The 21,121-nt window shown below is 43.9% G+C and overlaps 1 protein-coding gene across 1 annotated transcript; it reads right to left on the bottom strand.

Annotated features, from left to right (window-relative positions):
* Nucleotides 1-1,795: 1,795 nt before the first annotated feature.
* On the bottom strand, nt 1,796-19,516 carry LOC138674424 (adhesive plaque matrix protein-like). The gene is made up of 3 exons (XM_069762270.1): nt 19,420-19,516; nt 18,664-18,717; nt 1,796-4,428 (listed from the first exon to the last, which is right to left on the bottom strand). The coding sequence occupies exons 1-3, from the start codon at nt 19,514-19,516 to the stop codon at nt 1,796-1,798; spliced, it is 2,784 nt and encodes a 927-aa protein (XP_069618371.1).
* Between the last annotated feature and the right edge of the window lie 1,605 nt (nt 19,517-21,121).

Genomic DNA, 21,121 nt, shown 5'->3' with positions numbered 1-21,121 from the left:
CTCCAGAGCTGCACTCACTATTCTGCTGGAACAATCACTGTGTACATACATTACATTACTGATCCTGAGTTACCTCCTGTATTATACTCCAGAGCTGCACTCACTATTCTGCTGGTGCACTCACTGTGTACATACATTACATTACTGATCCTGAGTTACATCCTGTATTATACCCCAGAGCTGCACTCACTATTCTGCTGGTGCAGTCACTGTGTACATACATTACATTGCTGATCCTGAGTTACATCCTGTGTTATACTCCAGAGCTGCACTCACTATTCTGCTGGTGCAGTCACTGTGTACATACATTACATTACTGATCCTGAGTTACATCCTGTATTATACCTCAGAGCTGCACTCACTATTCTGCTGGTGCAGTCTCTGTGTACATACATTACATTACTGATCCTGAGTTACATCCTGTATTATACCCCAGAGCTGCACTCACTATTCTGCTGGTGCAGTCACTGTGTACATACATTACATTACTGATCCTGAGTTATATCCTGTATTATACCTCAGAGCTGCGCTCACTATTCTGCTGGTGCAGTCACTGTGTACATACATTACATTACTGATTCTGAGTTACATCCTGTATTATACTCCCTCCAGAGCTGCACTCACTATTCTGCTGGTGCAGTCACTGTGTACATATATTACATTACTGATCCTGAGTTACCTCCTGTATTATCCTCCAGAGCTGCACTCACTATTCTGCTGGTGCAGTCACTGTGTACATACATTACATTACTGATCCTGAGTTACATCTTATATTATACTCCAGAGCTGCACTCACTATTCTGCTGGTGCAGGCACTGTGTACATACATTACATTATTGATCCTGAGTTACATCCTGTATTATACCCCAGAGCTGCACTCACTATTCTGCTGGTGCAGTCACTGTGTACATACATTACATTACTAATCCTGAGTTACATCCTGTATTATACCCCAGAGCTGCACTCACTATTCTGCTGGTGCAGTCACTGTGTACATACATTACATTACTGATCCTGAGTCACATCCTGTATTATACTCCAGAGCTGCACTCACTATTCTGCTGGTGCAGTCACTGTGTACATACATTACATTACTGATCCTGAGTCACATCCTGTATTATACTCCAGAGCTGCACTCACTATTCTGCTGGTGCAGTCACTGTGTACATACATTACATTACTGATCCTGAGTCACATCCTGTATTATCCTCCAGAGCTGCACTCACTATTCTGCTGGTGCAGTCACTGTGTACATACATTACTGATCCTGACTATACTGTATAGTGACACCATCTCTTGGCTTTCCGTGCACATTACCATACATGTTTCGCCATCTTGGAGGTTCGGTTCTGACCTGGACGCTTCCTCTGTGATCGTCTTCTACTTTTCTTCTGTAACTTCCTCTGGTTCTGACCTCATGGAGCAGCAGATCCCGACTGACAGATGACTATGACTCCCCGATGCGGCTGATTCGCGGAGTGTCCATGCGAGTGTCGTTCTCCTGTAGTTTCACCCTATAGTAATTGTTTCCACCATGGATTCATAAAGCCACTACGTACCTCCATCCGTGCTCGGGGGAGACATTCTTTTCTTCTTCTCACATGAATTCCTCTTTTAAAGCTACAAGTCCTACTCTGTCCCAAAGCTGGACAAACAATCTCAATTCTTTTTGGTCATTTCTGAATTGATATTTTGGCCCTGGTGACCCAGTGGTTTAATACCAATGACGGGCAGCGTAATGGTGTTGTGTCCAGTCTTAGTTGCTTAGGTGAAGTTGATTACTGCATTGCACCTGTCAAGTCAATTGCTTAATACCCAATTCCTGGTATCCCATGGAGAGTCCTATCCATGGTGGCTTTGTGATGCTGTGTCTTGTCCCTGGTGGCTTAGTGATGCTGTGTCTTGTCCCTGGTGGCTTAGTGATGCTGTGTCTTGTCCCTGGTGGCTTAGTGATGCTGGGTCTTGTCTCTGGTGGCTTTGTGATGCTGCGTCTTGTCCCTGGTGGCTTAGTGATGCTGTGTCTTGTCCCTGGTGGCTTAGTGATGCTGTGTCTTGTCCCTGGTGGCTTTGTGATGCTGTGTCTTGTCTCTGGTGACTTAGTGATGCTGTGTCTTGTCCCTGGTGGCTTTGTGATACTGTGTCTTGTCCCTGGTGGCTTAGTGATGCTGTGTCTTGTCCCTGGTGGCTTTGTGATACTGTGTCTTGTCTCTGGTGGCTTTGTGATGCTGCGTCTTGTCCCTGGTGGCTTAGTGATGCTGTGTCTTGTCCCTGGTGGCTTAGTGATGCTGTGTCTTGTCCCTGGTGGCTTTGTGATGCTGTGTCTTGTCTCTGGTGACTTAGTGATGCTGTGTCTTGTCCCTGGTGACTTAGTGATGCTGTGTCTTGTCCCTGGTGGCTTAGTCATGCTGTGTCTTGTCCCTGGTGGCTTAGTGATGCTGTGTCTTGTCCCTGGTGACTTAGTGATGCTGTGTCTTGTCCCTGGTGACTTAGTGATGCTGTGTCTTGTCCCTGGTGGCTTAGTGATGCTGTGTCTTGTCCCTGGTGGCTTAGGGATGCTGTGTCTTGTCCCTGGTGACTTTGTGATGCTGTGTCTTGTCCCTGTTGGCTTAGTGATGCTGTGTTTTGTCCCTGGTGGCTTTGTGATGCTGTGTCTTGTCCCTGGTGGCTTAGCGATGCTGTGTCTTGTCCCTGTTGGCTTAGTGATGCTGTGTTTTGTCCCTGGTGGCTTAGCGATGCTGTGTCTTGTCCCTGTTGGCTTAGTGATGCTGTGTTTTGTCTCTGGTGGCTTTGTGATGCTGTGTCTTGTCCCTGGTGGCTTAGTTATGCTGTGTCTTGTCCCTGGTGGCTTTGTGATGCTGTGTCTTGTCTCTGGTGGCTTTGTGATGCTGCGTCTTGTCCCTGGTGGCTTTGTGATGCTGTGTCTTGTCTCTGGTGGCTTTGTGATGCTGTGTCTTGTCCCTGGTGGCTTAGTGATGCTGCGTGTTCTCCCTGGTGGCTTAGTGATGCTGCGTCTTGACCCTGGTGGCTTTGTGATGCTGTGTCTTGTCCCTGGTGGCTTAGTTATGCTGTGTCTTGTCCCTGGTGGCTTTGTGATGCTGTGTCTTGTCCCTGGTGGCTTATTGATGCTGCGTCTTCTCCCTGGTGGCTTGGTGATGCTGTGTCTTGACCCTGGTGGCTTTGTGATGCTGTGTCTTGTCCCTGGTGGCTTAGTGATGCTGCGTCTTGTCCCTGGTGGCTTGGTGATGCTGTGTCTTGACCCTGGTGGCTTTGTGATGCTGTGTCTTGTCCCTGGTGGTTTTGTGATGCTGTGTCTTGTCCCTGGTGGCTTAGTGATGCTGTGTCTTGTCCCTGGTGGCTTTGTGATGCTGTGTCTTGTCCCTGGTGGCTTTGTGATGCTGTGTCTTGACCCTGGTGGCTTTGTGATGCTGTGTCTTGTCCCTGGTGGTTTTGTGATGCTGTGTCTTGTCCCTGGTGGCTTAGTGATGCTGTGTCTTGTCCCTGGTGGCTTTGTGATGCTGTGTCTTGTCCCTGGTGGTTTTGTGATGCTGTGTCTTGTCCCTGGTGGCTTAGTGATGCTGTGTCTTGACCCTGGTGGCTTTGTGATGCTGCGTCTTGTCCCTGGTGGTTTTGTGATGCTGTGTCTTGTCCCTGGTGGTTTTGTGATGCTGCGTCTTCTCCCTGGTGGCTTAGTGATGCTGCGTCTTGACCCTGGTGGTTTTGTGATGCTGTGTCTTGTCCCTGGTGGCTTGGTGATGCTGTGTCTTGACCCTGGTGGCTTTGTGATGCTGTGTCTTGTCCCTGGTGGTTTTGTGATGCTGTGTCTTGTCCCTGGTGGCTTAGTGATGCTGTGTCTTGACCCTGGTGGCTTTGTGATGCTGTGTCTTGTCCCTGGTGGCTTAGTGATGCTGCGTCTTCTCCCTGGTGGCTTAGTGATGCTGCGTCTTGTCCCTGGTGGCTTTGTGATGCTGTGTCTTGTCCCTGGTGGCTTTGTGATGCTGTGTCTTGTCCCTGGTGGCTTAGTGATGCTGCGTCTTCTCCCTGGTGGCTTAGTGATGCTGCGTCTTGTCCCTGGTGGCTTGGTGATGCTGTGTCTTGACCCTGGTGGCTTTGTGATGCTGTGTCTTGTCCCTGGTGGTTTTGTGATGCTGTGTCTTGTCTCTGGTGGCTTAGTGATGCTGCGTCTTCTCCCTGGTGGCTTAGTGATGCTGCGTCTTGTCCCTGGTGGCTTTGTGATGCTGTGTCTTGTCCCTGGTGGCTTTGTGATGCTGTGTCTTGTCCCTGGTGGCTTAGTGATGCTGCGTCTTCTCCCTGGTGGCTTAGTGATGCTGCGTCTTGTCCCTGGTGGCTTGGTGATGCTGTGTCTTGACCCTGGTGGCTTTGTGATGCTGTGTCTTGTCCCTGGTGGTTTTGTGATGCTGTGTCTTGTCCCTGGTGGCTTAGTGATGCTGTGTCATTTCTGGTAAGCTGTTGGTTCAGTATTTGTGCTTTGTAAGTCAATTGCTGAACATTCTGTAAACCTGACATTACATTTTTTAATCCTTAGTAATCTAGTACTAAGGTTGATGACTATGCAGCTGATGGTGGCCAATGATACAATGTCCGGTCCCTGATGGTCCAGTGGTTTAGTGCCAAATCTCTAATTATTATGTGATTTGTTATCCAGTCACTGGTGACTCAGTGGTTGAATACCAGATGGTGGCACCTTCTTCTCTGGTCTCTGCCCATTCTCTGGTAGCTTAGTGAAGTAGTGTCACATCCCTGGTGGGCCGGTAATGCTGTGATTTATACCTGATGGCCCACTGATTCGGTGTCAGATCTCTAATGCCCCAATGCATTATTGCCCAGTGATGTAGTATGTTGTTCCTGGTGGATCTACAATGTAGTGCCATGAGAAGGGACTGATTTCAATTTAATTGTGTGAAAGTGTAGTGGGCATGCTCTGTGTTTGGGAGAGTATAGTGGGCATGCTCTGCGTCTGGAGAGTATAGTGGGCATGCTCTGCGTCTGGAGAGTATAGTGGGCATGCTCTGCGTCTGGAGAGTATAGTGGGCATGGTCCGTGTCTGTGACAGTGTTATGAAAAAGTTCTATGTCTGGGAGATTATAGTGAGCAAGCTATGTGTCTGGGACAGAGTGATAGTGAGCATGCTCTATATCTGAAAAAGTGTAGTAGGCATGCCATTTGGGTTGTGTTCTGAGCATGCTTTGTGTCTGGGAAAGTGTACTAGGCATTTTCCATGTCTTGCCCAAAAACCCAGACTCATAATATTTAGGTAGCCAGGAACGATGCCCAGGCCCCTATAATAACCCACTCCTAATAAACTAAGAACATAGGAGGACCACAGGAGTATATAGGAAAGTACAAAGTTTATTACAGAAAAAAACACATTAAAAACTACACATTAAAAGACACCAAATGAAATAACCAGGGACACCTAACCCCAAATGACATCAATTCATCTACTGTATAAAATATAGCAATAGTGCCAAGTTATAATGAATTGATATGGACAATGGAAGATCCGTGCCCATCACCACCTGCCTCACAATAAAGCAATAACGTCTGATCCACCCATATAAGTGACCCAGGAAGTGATGATATAAGGTCCTGGTTGTAGGAACAAAGCACTCCCCTTGAGAAAGCCGAGTATAGGAGCGGCGAAACGTGCGTCGGGGGTTGCGCTTCATCCAGGGACCCCTCCTGCATGGTAAGATCCGGATTTGGTTTATATCTGGAGGGATATTTGGCCACGTTGATCGGCATATGACTTTTTTATGTCCCTCCTGTGACATCGTTCACATCCCAGCCTCTACATGGTGTATAATAGTCGGGTCTGGAATAATGGAGCATGTGTTATGATACCAAGTACTTATATGGGTGGATCAGACGTTATTGCTTTATTGTGAGGCAGGTGGTGATGGGCACGGATCTTCCATTGTCCATATCAATTCATTATAACTTGGCATATGAAAAGGAGGCATATAAACAGCTCCGTAATGAGACGGTATATGCAAGGCTTACCCATAACCCGGTGGGCTCCTTCTCTGTGCAGCTACAGAAAATTCTGTGTCGAGCGTTTGAAGAGGGGATAATTAACAAAAAAGTCCTGGATGGCCTGATGGTTGTATATCCCAAGGTACCAACATTTTACCTCTTACCTAAGGTCCACAAGGACCCAGTCAACCCCCCGGGGCGTCCGATTGTGTCCGGAATGCAGGGTTTATGTGACCCTGCGTGTAAATTTATAGATCATTATCTGAAAACATTGGTTGAGACATTACCATCATTTCTGAAAGACACAACGGACGTCCTGACTAGGGTTGACGGGGTCTTTGTGGACAGTGGGACTCTCCTCGTAACAGCTGATGTGGAGGCCCTTTATACCTGTATCGAACACACTGATGGTCTACGGGCGGTCCGCTTTTTCCTGGGGACCTCCGACCTGGACGGCTCTTTGTGTGAGCTTATCCTTGAGTTGTTGGAATTCGTTCTAACGCATAATTTTTTTACTTTTAAGGATTCGTTTTACCAACAAAAGCGCGGCGCAGCCATGGGTGCGGCCTGCGCGCCCGCATACGCCAACCTCTTCCTGGGGTTCTGGGAGAGGTTGGTTTTTGGGGACGCGGGGGCGGAGGCCGCCGACCATGTGCTGTGCTGGCTGCGCTATATTGACGATTTTTTATTTTTTTGGCGTGGAACGGAACAACAACTCAAGGATTTTATGGCTGTGCTCAATTCTAACTCATTTAATATCAGGCTTACCTACAAGTATGATTATGATACCATCGATTTTTTGGATATTTGTCTTAAGGTTAGTTCTGATTTATCCATCGAAACAGATGTGTTTCGGAAAGAAACGGCGGTGAACTCATTGATTCATGCGTCATCAGGGCACAGCCAAGCCACGATTAGAGCCGTCCCGGTCGGACAGTTCCTCCGGATGAGGCGGATCTGCTCCACTGACCATACCTTTGAGAAACAGGCCGAGGACCTCAGTGAACGGTTCCACCAGAGGGGGTATAGTAGGCGGTGTGTTCGGTACGGGTATAACAGGGCCAGGAGAACCCCACGGAACCATCTGCTTTATAACAAAAGGAGGAGGGATGTTGGAGATGAAACAATCAGGTTTATATCGGAGTACAACCATGAATGGGACAACATCAGAGCCATCCTTGGGAAACATTGGCGTATCCTCAACACGGAACCCTCCCTGGGTCCGTACCTTTCCGATTATCCTCGCATGACCCCACGTAGGGCCAAAAACTTGAAAGATCTCTTAGTGAGAAGCCATTACACGGCACCCACAACAGGCCTCTTTGGTTCCACACGACCGAGTAGGGGTTGTCATACTTGTGGCCACTGTCTTGCCTGCGCCAATGTCCTGCGCAGCACCTCCTTTCACTCTGCTGACGGTACAAGAGAATTCCAAATTAAAGAATATATCTCCTGCAGTAGCAGGAATGTGGTATATTATGCCACTTGTGGGTGTCCACTCATTTATGTAGGCTTGACGTCAAGAGAATTAAGAGTGAGAGTGAGGGAGCATGTGCGGGGCATTGGCGCGGCCAGGACAGTGGCAGACGTATCGGAGCTAACCACGATCCCTAAACATTTTAGGGAAGTTCACAATTGTGACCCTAGGAGCTTTATGGTTAGGGGGATCGAAGTGGTCCATATGGGTATACGAGGTGGAAATGTGAAACAGCTCCTGGCTCAAAGAGAGCTTAAATGGATTGTGACCCTAGACACAGTTAAACCCCATGGCCTCAACGAGGCTTTGAATTTTGCCCCATTCCTGTAAAGTGTTTTAGACATTTATATATGCACATGGCCCGCGTTTATTATATTGTTCCCCTCTGTCTGTGGTGTTTTGTTTCTTTGTATATTTGTATATTTATTTTTCTTGTATTTTGTGTTTCTTATCTAGTATACATCATAACTGGACCTACTATCTTTCTCTTTCGTGATGTGGACCTATGAGTGGGACATAAGGAACGTGGGGATATTGCCACACTATGGAATCGCCATGGACTGCTAATGTTACAATATTATGTTACAATTGCTGGCATTTTCTGAGTGCGCTATTACGTTCTGCCACTGTCCCTCTCACAATAGTTGTTTTAAATGTATGCGCTGACTGAGGTCCATCTTTCTTTGTAATCATGCCATATTTACAAGCTGTGTTACATTTGCTGTGGTGCGCGTGCGCCGGCTTGCTCCGCCCCTCGTCGCCCTCTGGGTCCGGCCCGTGTGCGTCTGCGGCGGGCGATTTGGTCGCTATGGTTTCCATGCGGCCGCTCGCCTGTTGCTGACGTGTGCCGGGCTTGGGGAGGTGACGGGGGGATGGGCCGCCGGCGCATGCGCCGCTACACACAGCGCTACACAGCCTGTGGTCACATGATTATCATGTGACCCAGGAAGTGATGATATAAGGTCCTGGTTGTAGGAACAAAGCACTCCCCTTGAGAAAGCCGAGTATAGGAGCGGCGAAACGTGCGTCGGGGGTTGCGCTTCATCCAGGGACCCCTCCTGCATGGTAAGATCCGGATTTGGTTTATATCTGGAGGGATATTTGGCCACGTTGATCGGCATATGACTTTTTTATGTCCCTCCTGTGACATCGTTCACATCCCAGCCTCTACATGGTGTATAATAGTCGGGTCTGGAATAATGGAGCATGTGTTATGATACCAAGTACTTATATGGGTGGATCAGACGTTATTGCTTTATTGTGAGGCAGGTGGTGATGGGCACGGATCTTCCATTGTCCATATCAATTCATTATAACTTGGCACTATTGCTATATTTTATACAGTAGATGAATTGATGTCATTTGGGGTTAGGTGTCCCTGGTTATTTCATTTGGTGTCTTTTAATGTGTAGTTTTTAATGTGTTTTTTTCTGTAATAAACTTTGTACTTTCCTATATACTCCTGTGGTCCTCCTATGTTCTTATTTTCCATGTCTTGTAGATTATAGCGAACATGCTATGTTTCTCAAACAGAGTGATAGTGTGCATGCTCTGTGTCTTGAAGAGTGTTAGTGGGCATGCTCTGTGTCTTGGAGAAAGTAGAGGGCATGCTCAGTGTCTTGGAGAATGTAGTGAGCATGCCCTATGTCTTAGAGAGTGTAGTGTGCATGCTATTTGTCTGTGGGAGTGTAGTGGGCATGCTCTGTGTCTTAGACAGTGTAGGTGGCTTGCAATGTGTCTTGAGAATGTAGTTGGCATGCTCTGTCTTGGAGAGGGTAGCTGGCATGCTCTGTGTCTTGGAGAGTATAGTGGGCATGCTGTGTCTTGGAGAGAGTAGTAGGCATACTCTGTCTTCGAGAGTGTAGTGGACATGCTGTTTCTTGGAAAGTTTATTGGGCATGCTCTGTGTCTTGGAGAGTGTTGTGGGCATGCTCTGTGTCTTGGAGAGTGTAGTGGGCATGCTCTGTGATTTGGAGAGAGTAGCAGGCATGCTCTGTGTCTTGGAAAGTGTAGTGGGCAGGCTCAGTGTGTTGGAGAGTGTAGTGGGCATGCCCTATGTCTTGGAGAGTGTTGTGGGCATGCTCAGTGTCTTGACAATGTAGTGGGCATGCTCAGTGTTGTGGAGAGTGTAGTGGGCATGCTCTGAGCATTGGAGATTGCAGTGGGCATAGTCTGTGTCTTGGAGAGTGTAGGGTGCATGTTCTGTGTCTTGGAGAGAGTAGTGGGCATGTTCTGTGTCTTGAAGAGTGTTGTGGACATGCTCTGTGTCTTGGATAGCGTAGTGCATATGCATATGCTCTGTGTCTTGGAGAGTGTAGTGGGCATGCTCTGTGTCTTGGAGAATGTAGTGGGCATACTCTGTGTCTGGGTGAGGGTTGTGGGCATGCTCTGCATCTTGGATAGTGTAGTGTGTATGCTCTGTGTCTTGAAGAGTGTTGTGGGCATGCTCTTTGTCTTGGAGAGTGTAGTGCGTATGCTCTGTGTCTTGGAGAGAGTAGCAGGCATGCTCTGTATTTTGGATAGTGTAGTGCGTATGCTCTGTGTCTTGAAGAGTGTTGTGGGCATGCTCTTTTTCTTGGAGAGTGTAGTGCGTATGCTCTGTGTCTTGGAGAATGTAGTGGGCATACTCTGTGTCTGGGAGAGGGTTGTGGACATGCACTGTGTCTTGGAGAGTTTAGTGGCCATGCTCTGTGTCTTGGAGAGTGTAGTGGCATGCTCTGTGTCTTGGAGAGTGTAGTGGGCATGTTCAGTGTCTTGAGAATGTAATGAGCATGCTCAGTATCGTGGAGAGAGTAGTGGGCATTCTTTATGTCTTGGAGAGTGTAGTGGGCATGCTCAGTGTCTTGAGAATGTAATGAGCATGCTCAGTATCATGGAGAGAGTAGTGGGCATGCTCTATGTCTTGGAGAGTGTAGTGGGCATGCTCAGTGTCTTGAGAATGTAATGAGCATGCTCAGTGTCGTGGAGAGAGTAGTGGGCATGTTTTATGTCTTGGAGAGTGTAGTGGGCATGCTCAGTGTCTTGAGAATGTAATGAGCATGCTCAGTGTCGTGGAGAAAGTAGTGGGCATGCACTGTGCCTGGGAGAGTGTAGTAGTGCGTCCGGAGCTGGCACTGGCTAAAATCTCAGACTAGCTTCCCAAATTGCTATAGGTGACAACTCAAAACTACAAAGAAATAGGGATGATAACTAAAGTTGCCAGCCCTCCTACGCCAGTTCTCTTTGCCTGTAGGAGGCGTCGTTGAGCATAGAGGAAAGTTCTCTCCAGCCTTATGATAGTGTCTATGTTCCATCATGATGAACAAAAACTATTGGGAATAAAGGTCTATTTCACACAATCATTTATTTTTTAATAATGTCTTTGCCGCACTTTTGATGTTCGGTAATCTTCGCCATGCAGATAGTCGCTATTCTCCAGCAATCTGCAGGAGGCAATCAGGAGGCAGCAGCAGAGGCTCACAGGATGGGGATGCCTGGAGGACGCAGCGGAGACAAAACGTCTGTCCTTATCTCAGATTATTTGTTATTGTGTGAGCTTCAACATCGACACAAAAAAACAATATGATAAAAGCAGAACATTTCCCATGAGCCGTTATACGACATGCCGCTGTTCCTCAGCTTCTATGTCTTTATTAAAAAAAGACGCCAATGTGAAAGTCTTAAAGGAGCCAAGAAATCATAGCACATTAAACTATATTCTATTCCTCCAATGCAAAAAAAAGATCTATACTTTTTTTACCCCTTTAAAATAGTCACTGTGAAATTAGCTTATCTTGGCTCACGCAGCAAAATTAAAGGTATAACGAGGTATTCCTCAACTTCTCTGTATAGTATTACCTGACATTTAGCATAAGAGATTCTGTAAAAACCTTTACCCAACATTGGCAGTGTTATAGCTGCTTATCTAGTCTCAAGCAAAACAATATTCTGTATGAAAAGGGTGCTTCCCAATCTCTCTGTACTGGATTTTCACTAAAAAGTCAACAACGTCTGCAACTAGAGATCTGGAAAAAGTTACCACATAACTCTCACCTCTATGATATACAGTAGTTAATATAAAAGCTGCTTATCTTGGCTCAAGCAAAACAATATTCTGTATGACAATGGTGCTTCCCAATCTCTCTGTACTGGATTTTCACTATAAAGTCAACAACGTCTGCAACTAGAGATCTGGAAAAAGTTACCACATAACCCTCACCTCTATGATATACAGTAGTTAATATAAAAGCTGCTTATCTTGGCTCAAGCAAAACAATATTCTGTATGACAATGGTGCTTCCCAATCTCTCTGTACTGGATTTTCACTATAAAGTCAACAACGTCTGCAACTAGAGATCTGGAAAAAGTTACCACATAACCCTCACCTCTATGATATACAGTAGTTAATATAAAAGCTGCTTATCTTGGCTCAAGCAAAACAATATTCTGTATGACAATGGTGCTTCCCAATCTCTCTACTGGATTTTCACTATAAAGTCAACAACGTCTGCAACTAGAGATCTGGAAAAAGTTACCACATAACCCTCACCTCTATGATATACAGTAGTTAATATAAAAGCTGCTTATCTTGGCTCAAGCAAAACAATATTCTGTATGACAATGGTGCTTCCCAATCTCTCTGTACTGGATTTTCACTATAAAGTCAACAACGTCTGCAACTAGAGTTCTTCAAAAAGTTACCACATAACCCTCACCTCTATGATATACAGTAGTTAATATAAAAGCTGCTTATCTTGGCTCAAGCAAAACAATATTCTGTATAACAATGGTGCTTCACAATCTCTCTGTGCTGGATTTTTACTGTAAAGTCAACGTCTGCAACTAAAGATCTGGAAAAAGCTCACACATAATCCTTACCACTATGATATAGTTTGTGGGAAAGCTGCTTATTTTGACTTAAGCAAAATAATATTCTCTATGAAGGGAGTGCTTACCAACCTCTTTGCACAATTTTTTCTCTACAAAAGTCAACAATGTCTGCAACTAGACATCTGGAAAAAGTTTCCACATAACTTTTATCTCTATAATACAGTTAGTGTGCAAGCTGCTTATCAAGTCTAAAGCAAAACAATACTCAGTGTGATGAAGTTGCTTCTCAACCCCGCTGTTCTGGTTTTGTACTATAAAGTCAACAATGTCTTCAACTAGAGATCTGGAGAAAGACAGATCCCACAAAACCCTTACCTCTATGATATAGTAAGGTATATAGGGTGAGATATAGGGTGAAAGCTGCTTATCTTGGTTCAAGCAAAACAATATTCTGTATGATAAGAGTGCTTCCCAATCTCTATGTACTGGATTTTCTCTATAAAGTCAACAACATCTGCAACTAGATATTAGGAAAAAGCTTGCACATAACCCTTACCTCTATGATATAGTTAGTGTGAAAGCTGCTTATTTTGGCTAAAGCAAAATAATATCCTCTATCATGAGGGTGCTTCCCAATCACTCTCCATGGGCTTTTTATTACTAAGTCAGCAACGTCTGCAACCAGAGATCTGGAAAAAGTTCCCACATAACCTTAACCTCTATGATATAGTTAGTGTGAAAGCTGCTTATTTTAGCTCAAGCAAAATAATATTCTCTATGATGAGGGTGCTTCCCAATCACTCTGCACTATAAATCACTGTTCACTATAAAGTCAACAACATCTGCAACTAGAGATCTGGAAAAAGCTCCCACATAACCCTTATCTCTATGATATAGTTAGTGTGAAAGCTGCTTATCTTGGCTCAAACAACACAAAACTGAATATAATGAGAGAATAACATTTAGTTTTACAGGAAACCTTAAAATAGATTTTTTTTTTAGGCAACAAGATGTCCTGCAACGCAGAAAACCTAGTGGGCAATGTGAAACACGTGGTATATTGTAGACCTGCACCAAAAATTCACCACAGATATTAGACCCTTACTATGTGGCAAGGATCTTCATAAGTCAACTCCTCTAGCTTATATATAGGCCAAGTGTTTGGCCTACAAAAGCCTTCCTAGACATATCACATGCCATATCTTATGGTATAGGGTGGGCTTTGTAAATAACCATTGTACAGTTGTACAAAAAGTACCCTGATACAAGTCACCCATGTCTCATGGACCATAGCCAGGGAAATCTAGGGATGCCGGCAGTTAAGAGAAGGTTCGCGGAGCTCTGGTCCAGCATCCACGGACTACTGAAGTGGTTGTTGGACCAATGTTATACAAATCACTTTGCTCAACTCTAAGCCAGTGTCCTTAATCTGCAAAAAAATCTTTAAGCCCCACCCCATTTCACATGGGAACGCCCACGAGGAACAGGATCAACTCTTTTAATTCACATTTTCATGGCTACTACCCCTTTTTGGGGTCCGATTTTTAATCTTTTGTCATTTACTTCTTCTGTGGATCAGAATACATTGCAAAAGTTTTCCTTGTACCGCCATTTTTTATGCAAAATTTACCGCACCTTCCAGCTTGTTCGGCACAAACGCAAGTTTTACCGAAACACAGAGACGACGCTAAATTATTCCAGCCCTGTCTTCTTGCGTTTAATTGCTCGCTCTGCCTCCATGCAGATAATGCAAGGGCCGTATGCAAGGAATGTTGTTCTGTTTGAGGCTTAATTTTAAAGGATTTTCCACAGGATCCAATTAATTGGCAAACCAAATTAATTAAAACCGATGAAGTCCTATTCATCCATTATTTATAATCCCGTTACAGCTGAGAAGATGAAGGGGCATTAAGCCCTGCGTTCCGACAACTATTTCTTTATTTCTTTGATGAAACATTAACCCTTCGTGCGCTGATGGGGCAATTCCCAGAACCCCCCACCCCGCATAGCCATCCTTTTAAGTCTCTTACTGTTTTAGTTCCTATTATATTATTTTCTAATGAATCCATTTTATTCAGGGGAATTCTTACAGATAAGCAGAAAGTACTTTCAATTGGGGAAAATCGCAAAAATCCTCCCGGGATCCATTTTCTTTAAAATGAAAAACAATAAAAAAAACATTTCGATTCAGTAAAATGCTGACTTTATTTAATTTGGCTTCTTAGGGTAAAAAAAAAAAAAAAAAGTGCATCTGGATACGAACTGATAATACAGAATTTATTTAATTTTTTTTTTTTTTGCAAAAATGTAAACCGGTGTCATTCATTTAGAATATTTCACAGGAAAAATCCCCTTGATGGTATTTCCAGTGTTAAAGTAATTGGTAATTACAAGCTCAGTGATGGGATTTGCCCGTTGTAAATAGTCTGAATGCCTTTAGCTTGTTTCGCTGTAAAATTAGTTTGATATAAATATAAAGAATTTAGAAAAAGCATTAATATGGTATCATAGAATTAATAGGATTAAAACTGTTTTTACAGTACTGCCCCCGGAAAATATCTCTGTTAGTACTTGTAACACGAGGTTAATTAGGTCAGCCAAATCCGCTAATTAATGAGGTTATCCCAACTTGAGAACAGGGCGCAAAATCTCCAATCATTCCACTTCACTACTCTGGGTTTCATTTTTCTGGCTTCTTCAAAGGGTATCCATCGTGCCTTTGAAGAAGCTTGAAAGGCGAAACCTCTTCATCCTATTTAGTATTTGAACGGTCCCTGAAAAAAAACTGTATCGTTTCTTAGGTTGATATTCTCATGCTTTCTGTTACTTATAACAAGTCTTTGCAGCATGGAGAGGAAGTCCCTGGTGCAATAGACAAAACTATTGGTGTCAAGCGTCAGTAATATAATTTATTTGTCCTATGTGTATTATGAAAATGTTTTGTGTCGGAGGCAATGTTCTTATGATTACTCCTATCTATAATAAGTCTGTGCGACATGTAGAAGAAGTCTCCTGTGTAGCAGATAAAATAGATAACTTGGTGCTCAGTAGCATCAATATAAGTGTTTTCTGTGCCATGTGCTGTATATAATTATTTTTGGGGCCAAGAGCAGAGGTGTAACTGTAAGGGTCTGTCTCCAGGCATGATGGGTCAGATGAGTCCAACAAGGCACAATTTTTATGCCACCCTGGGTAGCAAACTGAATGTTTGCCTTGTATAAAAAAAAAGGTGTAGCTATGAATCAGACCTTTTCCGATTTTAGACAACCCCTTTAATTCGTAACCTGTTATAGAAAGTAGACTTCCCCTTTAAGATCACATTGATTTGATTGAGGGGTGATGGTTGGACCTCTGCAGTTTCCCCTCCACACAACTATACATAAAATTCTGTAAAAAAAAACGAGCAATTTTTTTCTGATTTTCGTTTGCAAACAGCACATTTTTGATGATCCAGTTGGAGAAATCGTCTAATATTCCGAGCGGCGGCTTTCGTTCGGGTCAGGTCTGTATTGCACCTCCAGGCGCGGCTCCTAAATAATAGACATTTTCTGTGAAATTTAATAAGAGTTTTGCGGGGAGAATCCGCTCGCGGACATTGTTTGCTTTTCTTTGCTTTGAAATTATTTCAAAAAGACAAATAAAAGCACAAACATGGTATGAAGTGTGAATGTAACAAAGAGTCTGGAGACAAGAAAGGCCGGAAATAAGAAGTGATCCCAACCACAGAAATAGAGCTAAACTTCATCCCTTGCGAAATCTCCCCACTCTTGCCCCGAGTTTCCGGTCGTGGTCACTTACCCCTTGGGGTTGTTAGCCTAACAGACCAGCTCTGATGGTGTCACACCCCATGGTAGGCTTATGGGTAATTTCTAATGTGTGTAACGGTATATTTTTTAATTACTACTGTGGAGACAAGTGGGTCAGTGGGTGATCTTGTCCGCTGGCCCGAATTCGCATTGACCAGAGCTCATCCCACTGATCGCCCGCTCTCCTTCCCCATGGGTATAATACCACTCAGACAACACAGAGTGAGGGTAACACAGTGTGGCAATACTTTATTAAACCACCAACAGACAACAACACATAGAACAGTCCAAGCAAAATACCCAAGATGGTTCAAAATTACAGTCTCACCGGGATTAGAGCACCCACAGAGAGTAGGTAACAACAAGCTTAGGAAGCTGAAAGTCCATTGAGGCATGTGGACAGGTGACCAGAGTTTCCCAACCTGGCCTCTCCGAACGTCTCTATGGGACCAGGTAACTGGAGGGTCTCTACCTGGCATCTCAGAACGTCTCTATGGGGTTAGGTGACCAGAGGGTCTAAACCTGGCTTCTCTGAAAGCCTCAATAGGGCCATGTGACTGGAGAGTCCCAGCCTGGCTTCCCCAAACGTCTCCATGGGTTCAGTGATGGTCAATGGAGCAGATCTGTATTCTTCCAGCTAAGACCATGGTCCTTTAAGTCGACACCCTGTAAAATATTAAATCCCTTGATGGTGCCTTGGCTGTTGTTCTGTAGAGGCTCTTCTGATGGAGTCTTGGTGTTGCTTCGTAGAAACACTTCTTTTTGCAGAAGGATTGAAATCCCTTTTTATACCCACATCTGTGGTTCAGGTGATCATCCACCGGTCAGGGGAGAGGTGTCATAAGATCATCTCTCAGTGTTTGAGTATTTAATCAATATGCATAGCTTGTCCTCCACTGTTTGCTGGTCCACAAGCTACATGGGCTTATACAATGGGTAATCAACATATTAGCAAACATTGATTGCTCAATAACCATGTGTTTCTGTCCTCCAAAGATAGCAGACAATAACCTGTTGGAGCTGATATAAGATCTAAACAGCAGCCATTCAGCAATGCACAAACATCAATTTCAAGAGTCAATGTTCAGACTCATATGACAACAGTCTATGCTTCTTGACTCACCGAAGAAAATCACAAATTCAATAGTCTACATTCAGACAATAGCCTATGTCTCTTGGCCTACTAAGAATAGATGTCTGGCATAGTTAAGATTAAATGTGGTGTCTTCACAACTACCCTTTTCACTTCTGCAATTTGACTGTGATCTTAACCCTCTTTTCGCTTTTGCCTTGCTTCTTCCCATTTTGTTGCCTAGCTCTTCATATTTTGTCTTCAGTTATTGCTTCTTCCAGATGTTATTTTTTAATTTTCATTGTTTCTGATCAAGATGCTCCTGGCAGTTGCCAATCTGTGATTACTTTGGGAACCTTGAACTGGGCACCCAACTGGGAAAAGTGCATAGAATTTTGTGAGGGACTCTACGGTGAAGAACATGAAGTGTTTTTTAGACTCCATATCAACTTTTTAGACTTCACACCATCTGGTGGGAATCATAAAAGTAATGTTCATACCCAGTGTCCTATGTACAGTGGTTTGGTGTGCCATCTCATGATCATTAGTAGATTTGTGATGTAGAGCTTGGTGTTCTATGACCCTTGGTGTTCTAAATTTCTCCTCATTATCCAACTGGTCTTGGACTGTGACCTTTATTTTTGTCCACTGCCGGTCCTGACCGTCTGGTTGTCTACTGTATTGGGTGAACTCTGCTTTCCCTAATCTTGACTGTCTAAACATATGGATCTTCTCTTGGTCTTACGTCTTCAATTGCATCATCTGTCAAGTAATGGGAAATTCCCTGAGGTCACGATTTGAAAAAACACATAATGTTTATAGAGCAGTTAAAGGATCAACGCTAGAGTCCCTCACAATCCTAAGGTTAACCTAAGCCAAAATGTGTTGACCAACATATCCGTTTCTTCCAGGTAGACCTCATGCCAGTAGATACTATTTTCGTGAACATCCCACCATCATGGTCCCCAATTAAACTCTATACTGAAAAAAAAAACCATTCCTATGGACAAAAAAACTATTATTTGGTCCTTCAAGACAGCTCATAGAGATATTGTGAAGGATCTAGATACCACTTAAGCAATTCCTTTCTCTCGAGGTAAGAGGGTGGTTAACGATGTTTCACAGTTTCCATTTTTGACTTCCTTGACCCTTCCAGTCTGCAGTACAGAATGGATTCCTCATTAGTAAAGCGTTCTTTAACATTTCCTCCTATTCTCCCGAAGAAAAGACATCTTCATATGTTGACTCTTCCTTTATTATGATTTTACTGTTCCGGGACCTCACGACTCCTTCTCCTAATACAATGATATTTATTAGCAAGCTTTCTACTTTTGTTCATGTCAGGTTATATTGCTAAGTGTGTGTTTTCTAGTGTCGGAGGCAGTTAAAGTCCCCTGTACGCCAATTTGTAGTCTTGACTAGAGTGGAGTAATTACTCGTTATAGGGTAAATAGGACTTTGTTGACGTCCAGACTATTGGGCAGGGAGTCTCTGGTGTCAATTACCTGGTAGGCTTCTAATCTGCCGTCTTTTATTGCACGTTGAGCTCTTGCTGATTGCTGAATAGGAGAAAAAAATCAGACCGTAATTTACGTTGGTATGACGGAGAACATTCCAGAACCTCATTATGTTGCTTTGGTCGACCATACATTTTATGTTCCTTCGATTTTTTGATCTTTTATGCCATAGAAAGAGATGCTTGAAAGAACAATTACTGTCACTATGGGGATGTCGATTAACGAATCCTGAGCTAATCAAGAGAGGGGGTGGGTGTCCTCTGTTCAGGTTCCTCAACTCTTTGGCGAGTACAAAGGAGATATAAAAAGCCTCTCTGTCTGGAGGTCCCAACCCATCATATTTTATCAGAAGTATTCATGAGTTTAATAGTGACTGTGTAATACTTAATTTCTCCTGCGGGGGTGCTGCAGGTAAGCTAAACACTTGCTGTCAAAGAACCTCTCAGTCTGGAGGTCCCAACCTGTCATGTATTACTCAGAAGCCTCCATTGATTTGAATGGTGGCTGTGTAATACTTAATTTCTCCTGCGGAGGTGCTGCAGGAAAGGAAAACATTTTGCTGCCAAGTTCCCTCACAGTTGATTGCTAGGGGTCCGAGAAGATATTGGTCCATAAGAATTGGCTGCCTAAAGTGAAGAAGCCCTTTAATATGATTGGAGTTATGCCAAATTTATCATCGATCAGAGCACATTTTTCTCAAAATTGCAATAATACTTTAAAAGTTCATCAATCTAAAGCTCCTACCCCCTGAAAAAAACACCATCTCCTGGACACCTTCTGTAGAAGTTCCATTAGCAATAGGTCGAGCATGAGCAGATGTCTCCTCCCTCTTCTTGCGCATGCGCATTAACGCTGCCCCACTGTAAATGATGCACATGCACCGGTTCTTACTTAGAATGCAATCTAAACAGAAACAAAGGAGGGCAAACTGGCTAAATGAGAGCATTGGAGATCGATGAGGCTATGAAGTCTTTTAGGGTTTACAGGGAGGGAATTTAACAGCCAGTTTTTGCTATGTTGTCTGCCAGCAGCATGATGTAGGGGCAGAGACACTGAATCCAGCAATGTGTCACTTAATTTACTGGGTGCAACAGCTATGATAGAGTCACAGTTTTCTCTTCTGAAGCTCGAGGAGAGCTTGGAATGCTGAGTTCCGGACGTTGAGCTCATAATATTGAGTTTGGAATGTTGAGCTCAGAATATTGAGTTTGGAATGTTGAGCTCGGAATGTTGAGCACAGAATGTTGAGCTCGGAATATTCAGCATGGAATGTTGAGCTTGGAATGTTAAACTTGGAATGTTGAGGTCGGAATGTTGAGATCAGAATAATGAGCACGGAATGTCAAATTTGGAATCTTGAGTTTGGAATCTTGAGTTTGGAATGTTGAGCTTGGAATGTTGAGCTCGTAATGTTGAGCTCGGAATGTTGAGTTTGGAATGTTGCGTTTGGAATCTTGAACTTGGAATGTTGAGCTTGGAATGTTGAGCTTGGAATGTTGAGCTCGGAATGTTGAGCTCGGAATGTTGAGCTTAGAATTTTGAGCTCGGAATGTTGAGCTTGGAATGTTGAGCTCGTAATGTTGAGCTTGGAATGTTGAGCTTGGAATTTTGAGCTCGGAATGTTGAGCTCGGAATGTTGAGCTCGGAATGTTAAGTTTGGAATGTTAAGTTTGGAATGTTGAGTTTGGAATGTTGAGTTTGGAATGTTGAGTTTGGAATGTTGAGCTTGGAATGTTGAGCTTGGAATGTTGAGCTTGGCATGTTGAGCTTGGAATGTTGAGCTCGGAATGTTGAGCTTGGAATGTTGAGCTTGGAATTTTGAGCTCGGAATGTTGAGCATGGAGTGTTGAGTTTGAAATGTTGAGTTTGGAATTTTGGGCACAGAATTATGAGAATGTTGAGCTCTATATATCCCACCCCCACCCCTGATTGGCATTTTTCTTTGTATGTGGTATAGTGATAGAAAGCTTCTAATCAGTTTTTGGGGTGGGGTTGGGCAAGGAGGCACGAGACACCTAATCCTGCAGAGATAATCTTCTGCTGATAAAACACTGATTGTATTGAAACAACAACACCCAGCCCAGTAAGTGACATATTGCTGGAATAAGGGTCTCTTCCCCTACATCATGGTGCTCTCAGATCGTACAACGAAAACCTGCTGACAGATTCCCTTTAAAAAAAAAAGATGCACCATAGCTGGAACAGATATTGGGCAGCTGTAGTATGGGTGCTCTGCAGTTATCACTCTTAAAGGGGCATTGAGGTTGACTGTTATAGGACTGTTGTAATTGGCACTGATATATTTGTGTTATAACCGTGGACATAGTGTGGGGAGTAGTCAACTATCGGCACAAGATCGCCCTTTTGGGTGTCATTACAAGGAGGAGGTGGTGTAATTAAAGGTACGGTATAACAGTATCAGATGTTCTACTTTACCAGTCTTTAA

This window comes from Ranitomeya imitator, chromosome 4 (genome assembly GCF_032444005.1).
Source record: "Ranitomeya imitator isolate aRanImi1 chromosome 4, aRanImi1.pri, whole genome shotgun sequence".
Classification (NCBI taxonomy): domain Eukaryota; kingdom Metazoa; phylum Chordata; class Amphibia; order Anura; family Dendrobatidae; genus Ranitomeya; species Ranitomeya imitator.
The sequence above is the reverse complement of the archived record's forward strand: the minus strand, read 5'-3'. Positions and strand labels throughout refer to the sequence as shown.

Excerpts from the sequence above, each read along its gene's own strand:
- LOC138674424 (XM_069762270.1), bottom strand. The coding sequence starts at position 19,516 with ATGCGCAAGAAGAGGGAGGAGACATCTGCTCATGCTCGACCTATTGCT. Across the intron at positions 18,718-19,419 it reads GATGGTGTTTTTTTCAGGGG|CAATCAGCAAGAGCTCAACG; the intron begins GTAGGAGCTTTA and ends TCTCCTATTCAG. Across the intron at positions 4,429-18,663 it reads GCAGATTAGAAGCCTACCAG|GGACAAGACACAGCATCACA; the intron begins GTAATTGACACC and ends CTAAGCCACCAG.